The sequence below is a fragment of the Orycteropus afer genome, unplaced genomic scaffold (assembly GCF_000298275.1).
Source record: "Orycteropus afer afer isolate SDZICR_OR568_19922 unplaced genomic scaffold, OryAfe1.0 scaffold00044, whole genome shotgun sequence".
NCBI classification, from domain to species: domain Eukaryota; kingdom Metazoa; phylum Chordata; class Mammalia; order Tubulidentata; family Orycteropodidae; genus Orycteropus; species Orycteropus afer.
In genome coordinates, this window is record NW_006921631.1 from 6700450 (window position 1) to 6710880 (window position 10431).

General features: G+C 34.8%; 1 protein-coding gene across 1 annotated transcript in view; it reads right to left on the reverse strand.

Moving 5' to 3' along the window:
* POU2F1 (POU class 2 homeobox 1) overlaps positions 1-9008 on the reverse strand; it is a 146533-nt gene extending 137525 nt beyond the window's left edge. The window contains exons 1-2 of the mRNA XM_007937731.2: positions 8981-9008; positions 5364-5429 (exon numbers count right to left, since the gene is read on the reverse strand). Of these exons, the coding sequence (XP_007935922.1) occupies positions 5364-5429; positions 8981-9008 (94 nt within the window). The remainder of the gene's footprint in view (positions 1-5363; positions 5430-8980) is intronic.
* Positions 9009-10431: the final 1423 nt, after the last annotated feature.

Here is a 10431-nt window from a genome sequence, read left to right on the forward strand (position 1 = left end):
CATGTGTGGCTTTGGTGGTTGGGGCATAAATTTGAATAACAGTCATATTAACGGGTCTTCCTTGTAGGCGTATGGATATTATCCTATCACTGACAGCATTATGGATCTAAGTAAAATGAAATCCTTGACAGCTTCAATCTTTTCTCCAATTATCATCATTTTGCTTATTGGTCCAATTGTGAAGATTCTGTTTTCTTTATGTAGTAGTATAATCCATACCATAGGCTACTGTCTTTGATCTTCATCAGTAAATGCTTCAAGTTTTCTTCACTATCAACAAGCAAGGCTGTTCAATCTGCATATCCTGTGAATATTGTTAATGAGTCTTACTCTAATCCTGATGCCACATTCTTCTTTACATGGTCCTACTTCGTGGATTAATTGCTTGGCATACAGACTAAATATGTGTGGTGAGAAAATACAACCCTGATGCACTCCCTTCCTGATTTTAAATGATGCAGAATCTTCTTGTTCAGTTTGAATGCTTACCTCTTGGCCTATGTACAAGTTCCTCATGAGCACAACTAAGTGTTCTGGAATCCCCATTCTTTACAATGTTAACAACATAGTTCAAAGGATAACAGGATGGGTTAAAGTCCAAATCCTGGCTCTGCTAACCTTTATAGAAAACTGTGTGCCCTTTAGCAAGTCACTGAACATCTCTGAGTCTCACTTCCCTTAACTGTAGAAAGAGAAAAATAATGCCTCATGGTACTGTGATACGAACTCGCTAATTCATAAAGTAAACACTTAGTAAATGATAGCTATTGTTATAGTGCAATAAATTACTACTGTATAATAAAATGTCAAATAAATAGAGAAGACTTAAAATAGGGCATGATTTCCAGAAGAGTTTTCATTTTCTAAAAGAGATGAAAAAGTCATTTTAACTTGTGTTACTGATAAGGGCCAAATTCTAAACAATATACACAACAGAGTAGTAGAACAGGCTGCATCAAAAAGTATGTGTTCCTTACTAATGTGCTTACCCAGGCATAAACTAGATGACCATCTGTCAAAAGTACTGATGAAAGTAGTCTGCATTTTGATTTCAAGTGAGTAACCGGCTGCTCCATTCAAGTATCAGGCAAGATATGTCTCAGAGCTACCAGGTAGATTGTTTTGAAACAAGTCTCACATGAAACAAGTCATCTACTACACAGTTCTGGTCACTGTAGAAACTAGTTTCAAACAAGAGTTTTTACTTTCATTGAGTTTAACTCTTTTTATTATTATTTTACTCTAATGATCTGCCAAAGAAGGATTTGGCTTAAATGCAAAAGTTTTTAAAACTGAAGCATCTCCTGAAAAATCTTAATCAGCAGTTTACTTTGTAAACACAAGGAAATGAAACATCAAAAATGTCTGCTATACTATGAAGTTGGGAGCTCTGGTAGCATAGTGGCTAAGACACTTGCCTGCTAACCAGACAGCTGGCGGTTCAAACCCACCAGCCACTCCTCGGAAGGAAGGTTGGGCAATCCTACTTCCGTAGTGATACTGCCTTGGAAACCCAAGGAGGGGTCGCTATGAGTCGGGGCCGACTCGACGGCACATAACAACAACAACAACAACATACTATGAAGTTATCTCCGCTCTCTCTTTTTCAAGTACCACTAAAACAATGACCTGACACTTAGTATCACCCATTCTAATTTTTCAACAAAATGTGGGACCTGGTACACAACTGCTGACCAGCAGAATTCATATGAAGTAGCCAAAGAAGCAAATCATAATTTTTGGGGGTTCCCTGGGCTTGGCAGCACCCTGTCCAAAGAACTACTCTATAAGAAATACCACTGTCACTCCCTCTTGTCCCAAATCATCTAATCTTCCATTTTCTTCACTCCTGATCTTGTCTGTTGAGCGAGGCTAGGGGAAGAGCATATAAGTCTGTTCACTAGATAAGCTATGCATTTATTTTCTTCAATCTGAGCCTGACCCTCCACAGTTATATAATTTCTTTTTATTTATTTATTTATTCATTCTTTTATTTTAATTAATTACCTAATAAAACGGCCATGATTTTTGCAATCACAAATTACTAAAGCAATATGAACTTCAGTTACCTCATCTATAAAATAGTCTATAAAACAGACTACTAAACTTACAGGGATATATTAGCACAATTATGATACAAAGTGTATATACTAAAGTGGCCAGCCATTCCCATATAATAGGAATTCAATAAATGGTAGCTAGTGCTGCTATTATTATCTCTGCCTTCTTTCAGATGATCACCTCATCTATTTTATGGAGAAAAAATAAGGCAATTTGATGTGAATTTTTTCTCAGCTTTCCTCATTTCTTTCACCTCAATTTTACCTGTCGTTGTTTAATCTTACCTGCCCAATTTTAGAGAAAGTGGTTTATCATTTTCCATTTTCAAAGTTAATCCTTCACTCTGTACCTGTGATCCCAGCTCTTCTGCCCAACCTTTGTTCCATCATCACTTTTCTTTCTTCAATCTTGTCCTTCCTGATGGTTCCCTTTCTCTTGGCCAAACATATACTCAAATTTCCTCAAAGAAACATCTCCTTAACACCGTTATAGTACTTTTTTAATGATTCCTCTTAACATTGCTTACCATGATCTACCCTGAATCAGATTCTGCATACCTGTCTTACTTCTTAATGGGTTGTAAACTACCTGAAGACTGAGGGTATCTCATTTATTCACACTGGTATCTTTTCATAGCACGAACTATACAGTATTTTATATATAGGACAGGCACTTACTAGACAAATAAATTAACAAATCTGTAACTATAGCTTTTCTATGACATAGAATAAGGCCTATTTGACCAAAGTACACTTTCATATTTAGCTGCTCAATTTAAATAAATCATTTTGGCAGGAGAAACATACCAAAACAATCTTACATATTTTTATAATACCATTCTCTCTAAAATGTCACAGCTAAAAACTATTATGATGATAAAAGTTCCAAGAAAAAATGATCTCTATAAAAGTATTAAAATCCAGAAAATGTGAAAATTCAGTTTGATTATAATGCTAAGCATTCTTTCCTTTAGAAATTTTATTTGTTCTTCATAAACATGCAAAAGCTAAGAACCTGGATATTCTTTAAAATAAAAAAGTCTACAGGTTCAAGTTATATTTTTAAGTAAAAATCTATTTATAAATATGTAATCATCTGAGTAAAATGAAAACTTTGTAGTTAATAAATTAAACACAGTAATTTAATATGTAAACTGAAATTCAAATGTACCTCTATAGCCTAAACTAAAAAACTGACACCAGTGGGAGATGTTAAGGAAATAGCGACAGACCCTTAACATTTGAGAAAATGACAATCGATGTTTCAGTTGTTCTCAAGAGAGTCTAAAAGTCTGTAACATGGAATTTGTAATTTTACTAAGGCAACAAATGTTGTAGTTGACAAACAGGAAGTGACTTCAGAGTTAGGACTGGCTGGTCGTCTCATATTCGATTTGATTTTTGTATTAGCGGATCAACAATAACTCTTGTGAAATTTTTCTCTCTCTGAAGGGAAAAGAGAAAATCAACACTATTGCTGTGATGGAAATAAAGAGGCCTAAGAAATTACCACAAAAATGGAATTTTAGAGACATGAAAGAGTAAAATATCTAAATTGGTTCTGCTCAAGCTCTAGGATGGGAATGAGTCTGCCATGCATTCCATATTAAAAGAGGGTAAAATTCCTAAGACTGTTTCAGCAAGTGCTCCAGCCTGAATTTATCTTACACAGGTAGTCCCCAGGTTACAAACAAGATCAGTTCCCATGTCTTTGAGATTTTGCAGATAAGTTGAAACAAGTGCATACAGTTCTTATTTAGCCTTACTTTAGTGCAAGAAAGAAGCTCTCTGGTGGCACTGTGGTTAAGATGTTGGGCTGTTAACCAACAGGTTGGTGGTTCACTAGCCACTCTGAAGGAAAAAGATAAGGCAGTCTGCTGCTGTAAAGATTTACAGCCTTGGAAACCCTATGGAGGTTGCTATGAATCGGAATCAACTAAATGGCAATAGGTTTGGTTTTGATTTTTAGTGTAAGAAAAGTCTCAAAGATTTTTGCATGATTTAAAAGCTTTGTGTACAGCAAGTGAAGGTGATTGTGATGAAAAATTTGTTGTGGGTAGGGGCTGGTTCAAGCTCTTCCAAAGTGAGGGGAAATATACAAAACATTAAAGGGAAGGGAGGCATAGTACGTAAGTCTGGGACTGTCTGTATAGGTCTGTACATGGTTTTAGGCCTATACAGGTTCATTCTGGTTCAACCTTCTGCTAAGAATTTGCATTTCCATCCCAGATCTACTGAATCAGAATCTACGTTTTAACAAGACCCCCAGGTGATTCTTACCCCATACATTCTTGAAATAAAATAATATATAACTTGCAGGGTTATCATAAGAACTCGAAATCAGGTGATATGTACAATGCTTTAGATTTTCAAATACATGTCACGGAGGTTATATTAAATGAAGGCTGGCGGTTCAAACCCACCAGCCACTCCTCGGAAAGAAGACTGGGCAATCTACTTACTTCTGCAGAGATACCACCTTGGAAACCCAAGGAGGGGTTGCTATAAGTCAGGACCGACTCGACGGCAGTGAGCTTTTTTTGTTTTTTGAGACGCTCCATAAATGGAAAGCACCAAAGCACTATTATAGTGTTGGTGTTAAAGTAAATATGGGGATTCCCAAGGAATACAATGTAGTGGATATTTTCAGTGTTCTCTAATCATTCTGTAAATCTCTTTTTCTTGTCTTGTTCCCTCTTTGAATCTGTTTTTTAGACACAGAAGGCCTGTTTACTCTCTCCTCCAGTCATTTAATGGGATCTACTTGTTTCTCTCACAAACAAGTTATACACCTAACCAAAGTGGCCCAAGCACCTGTATTAGTATTGGGACCAGTGCTACAAAACAATTATTGTGTACCTGGCATTGTGGTCAATACTTCAAATATATTATCTTTTTTTAGTACTCACAATGATCTATGAGATATATTATCCCAAATTTACAAATGTAGAAATTAGGTCTCAGGAAGACTGGGGAACATATGCCCAAAGTCACTTAGCAGGTTAAACAGCAAATCCATACCCAGAACTATCTGAGTCACAGGCCTATTCTCTTAATTATTCTGTAGTTTTTCTGATAGATATAAACAAAAAAATAAAGCAATCTGCCAAAGAAATTTAGATAATCTTAAATACACTTCCGATTCTTATGTGTAGTAAGTTGTAATATCTGACAACTCAATAATAAAATTGGCCTTTATTTGCCATATATATATATATATATATGTCATAATTAAATGAAAAGTCTCTTCTTTTTAGCTCTATTAGATATAACGGAAAAGCTGGATCTGAGACTCTTTCTTACCGGTGTTGCTATCTCCACTCTCCATAGATGGTTTACTGCTTTCTGATGGATTGTTCATTCTTGAGTCTGCAATAAATCAGAGGTGAATTAGGTTTTAAAAATATTGGGGACAAGGTTGTGGATGCTCAATTGTGGCAGGGGGAGGGGTTAAGAATAGTGGTTAATGTTATAAACATACAGTTCAAGGATAACAATGCATACATGTAAAAGCCAAAATGTTGGAAATTATGATAAAAAGGTTATCTGAAAGAAATTCAGGTCCCCTGGACTTTAAAGTGACCCACAAATAAATTATCTTTCTAAAGGCTTTGGGATTCTTCTAAGAAAGATAACATACATCTAACTTGAAAAAAATTAGAGTCTGATATACATATATATACACACATATATATATTTACATACCTATTTAAATGCTTTATAATATAAACTGTAAATATGTTAAAGAAACAAAGGGGGAGAAAAAGAAAGCACTTTGAATTGTTTTAAAAAAAAAGAAAAAAAAATTATTCCCAAATAAAGGGTTTTTCTTTTTTATAAGCAAAGATATTCATTAATTATATCCAAAATAATTCACTGGCAATCTTGAAAATACATGGGACAGTAGTAAAGCAAGCTAATACAAAAATAAAATAATTTAAAAAAAAGTTCAAGAAACGTATCTCCATATTGACTTTTCTCCCACAAGCCCCATATGAAACACTATCAAAATCAGAGTATGTCAAATTTAAACCTTAATCTTAAACTAGTACAAGAAGGTGTACCACAAGGAATAATAAATCTATCTAATAATTTCAAATTTGAATTACAACCACAGCCACTTAAAAGTTAAACTACCTTGATATCCCGAATGAACCTGCAGGTCTGGGTTTCTTTCCTTTAGGGTTATCTAGTGAATGAAGGTTTTCCACAGTAGTAAGTTTTCATCAAGCAATAGTAGGTATTCCAGAAGATATATAAGAGACGAGGCAAGAACAAGTCTGCTCTTCTTCTACCTCTTTGAAAGGGTCAAAAACTGAATACATATTACATAAATGTCTTATTTCACATCTATTGTAAACTCAAACTTAACATATTTATAATCAAGTATGTTTATTATCAAACAAGTTCTGCCTTTTCTCCCATCAAGTTGAGAACCATTTAACTACAGTTATTAATAAAGAACAAACATTTAAAATGCTTTTTTTGCCCAAAGAGCACATTTTTGCAATATGTTTAAACACTTAGCTAGGAAATCAAAACAATCCTTACACGGAAGTCTCAAAGAAGTTGTCCACGGATACATCCATATGCATAAGTGATGAGAAAGAATCAGAAGTGCTTCTCCCATAAACTTCATCTCCAACTTAGAAGCTTTTATAATAGTTTTTATAATATAGTAGCTTTGGTAACAGACATTTATCTCACAAACTTGAACAGTTCTATTTTAACTTTAGTTTTCCTCAGAAGTTCAAAGGGTTCAAATGGTGTGCTAATGGTCTGAAATGAGGGCAGTTCACAGCTTCCTTACCCCCACTGAAGATATTATTTAGTTATTAAAATAGAGAGGTTGTCCACAGAAACTTAAGTATCACCGGAAAGCACACAAAGGTTTGAAAGGAACAGGTGCACAAATTTACTGAAAATTAGCTTTCTGAATGACTTAACCAAAATGTTATGAAAGTCAATGATCATTAAGAAATGTAATACTATTAAGCATACACCCTGCTCAATACTTCCCTTAGAATTTATTTTAAAGCAGAAAAAAATGATGAACCAATTAATTAACATCTAAAAAATGGGTAACAATTTTCCTACATATGTGGACACCATAAAAACAAGAGAGGCATAATTCAATAAAACTCATGAGCCTGTACTTGTAAAATTTATATCCTAATATCCACATCTATAAATTAAAGATTTTATCACAGATATTCTATGTGGATTTTCTAAGGTTTTATTATTGAACTATTAGGAGTTTCAAAGGCATTTATTAAAATTACCTCATCAAAAACAATGAATGAAACAATAAAATTATGATTAACTGTAACAATAGAACAATGCTGCAAAGACTGTTTAAATGATATTTACTGTTACTGAAAATTAAGAGACATAATTCCTCATTTTTAAATATATTGCTAAAAATATTTCAGAAAAGTATTTTCCTTTCTTGAGTTCCTATCTTGGAACTCAAAGAGTAAATAGAAACAAGTTTTTTTTTTTTATATTTGAAGATTTTTCTCTCTGGGCAATACCCAAATTATCTGTGTATGACACTTAGATGACTATATATATATAAGTCTAATATAATAACACACAGTATATGAGTTGTTCCTGGCTTGAATTCTTGGCATCAATTTGTTGTTTCTGTCATTCATTCTTTAATAGTGGTTTTCACTATGCTGGACAAATACTACATTGTCTTGGGTTTAGGCCAAGCCTAAGGATTTAAGCATTTTCAGAAGTAACATTTTATCTCTGGCAACTATGATATGGATTTTTAAGTGGGGAAGATGACATACAGAAAGAAAGAAATTTTAAAAAAATTTTAAAGGTAAGATATCAAAGTTCTGGAGTTCATATCTTTTGACTTTGCAGGTAACCAGAGTAACTTTATGAGGATTCTAAGAGTTATACATATAAACAGACAAAAATCAACACAAAATGTGGCCACCAAAGAGCCATCATGTCTAAACACTAGAGTGCCTCAATTTTAAATCTGTTACCAAAACCCACTGCTGTGTGTCAATTTCAACTCATAGTGTTAGACACTATAGGACAGAGTAGAACTGTCCTGTAGTAGGGTTTCCAAGGCTGCAAATCTTTACGGAAGCAGACTGCCAAATCTTTCTCCCATGGAGCAGCTGGTGGGTTCAAACCACCAACCTTTTGATTAGCTGTCAAATGCTTAACCACTACACCACCAGAGCTCTTCAGTCCCCAAAGATGGTTCAAAATATTCAAGCTGGACATCTTCTTCCCCAAAAGGCTTGTTGTTCTATAGGGAAAACTCTAAAACTAGGATTTCCAATACTTAAAATTGTAGTTTTCCAAAGAACACAGGTGACTTTAAAAGATGAAAAGGCTAATCTTAGCAAAATCTTAAAACAATTAAGTTTCTGAAATCTAGAAATTAATCCAAAATCCTATTTCAGTAACCAATGCAATCACCCTCTGCAATAGTATTTATGGAAACAATTTTGTACTATGGCTCCACCTTATTTTTCACTAAGCACCTCTGGATCTTATATAAGATATTTGTGTTAAATTTACAAAACATTTAAATTAGCATGTATATATTATTTGGGTACAGTTTATAGCTTGGTTTCAGATTTGGAGTGTTTTTAGAACTATGTGCTCTCAATAGAAATTTCAAAAAACAAAAATGTCACCTATTCCCGCAGAATTCTAAATCCACGGTATTTACTGCAAACATCCTCTGAAGCAGAAGAGCTAGTCATAGGGAGCAACTTAAAGCAAATTCAAGTATGCTTGTGCTTTGCAAATGCCTTCCTCCTTCCCTGATCAACCAGCCACCCCCTCCCCGCTAGTAAGTATGCGATTAAGCATTTATGCATGTCAACCCCACACAGGCTATTTCCATATTAAAGCTTATATGAAAGAACTGTGCTGGTACCCACCTAGAACATAGTCACTGCAGTCCAGCATTGCTGTGAAATCTTCTAAAGGTTCAACAGTCCAAAGCAAGGAAGAAACAGGTAGCAGTTTGGGGTAGGGGAAAGAAGGTACAACTATTTCTAACAAATCTACACTATGTTCTTAAGAGAATAAGGGTGGGGGATGGAAAGTGGATGGAGGAAAGCAAAATACAACTTCAGTTACACCATAGCAATCTTCAACTGAATAAGGAAACTTCAGTTGCTCAGAGTTTTAGTCTCTCCTACCAGCTAGGACTGACATTGTCAAGGCAACTGAAGCATGAAAAGTTCCCCTTTTTGTAATAAAATAGAAACAAAGATTGCAGCTGGCAGTTTCCATAATGAAGCTTAATCAGTATGCGTGTGATTAGGGTCTTATGCAAATTTCTCCTCGTTAGCACAGCAGCCAGTACTTTGAAGTCCATGAACAATTCATTTACAGAATACACTGAAAGCACTCCCTGCATAATTTAAATCGTTACATAAATATTTATCAGCTCATTTGCATATTAATTGGCAGTGCATGAAGGGAAAAATTATCTCCTGAGTGCCAGCATAATAATTAGGAGGATAAAATGAGATTTCTTCCAATGGCCTGGCTTCCTGGACCTAACTTGAGCTAGTACCAAGGGACAAGGAAGGAACAGGAGACAGAGTTCTGTTAAAATGCCACTGAAATGACATGTACAAATTAGAAACAACTCTACAGACTTAAGCACCTTTAATCTTATTCCTGCTGGCAACAATGACTTCAGTAATAAGAGGATTTGCAAAAAGCTTTCTACACAATCCAAATAATCCCAAGGAAACAATTAGCAAGGTAGAAGCAGAGCATAGGGCTGTCAAGATGGTGCTCGTCCACTGATAGGGAATTTTCCAAATGTTAACACAAACTGTCAGGAGAAAGTCCTACTTTAAACAAGGAAACTGCATAAATCTGGAAGCAGCACAGGGCCTATAAAATTATCTTTTGAAAATTATCTACAAATCTTTTAAAAATACTAAATAGCAGGACAGAGTATCTGAACGCTACATATTATGCAGCAACCCTCTCCCAAAATCAGTCTCAAGTAGAAGACAGTTTAATCAGTCAAAAAATGAGTCCTACAAACTGTATTACTTAATATTTTCAAATAAATTACACACACACACACATATGCATTCCTTACTAAACAATATTCAATTTAAAGTGGATTTACAGGTAAAACATCAACCAACATCAACCCATAACTTTCCAGGCATTACAATATGACAGCATTACATCCTAAGAATTATAGATAATTCAGATTTACAAAAACCCTATGAAGTAGGCATTTTACTGCACCCCTCCTTTTTTTTAATGTAAGCCCCTCTGGTGGTGTAGTGCCTAAAGATTTACAGCATCAGAAACCCAATGGGTGTTGCAATGAGTTAGAATTGACTCGATGGCAGTG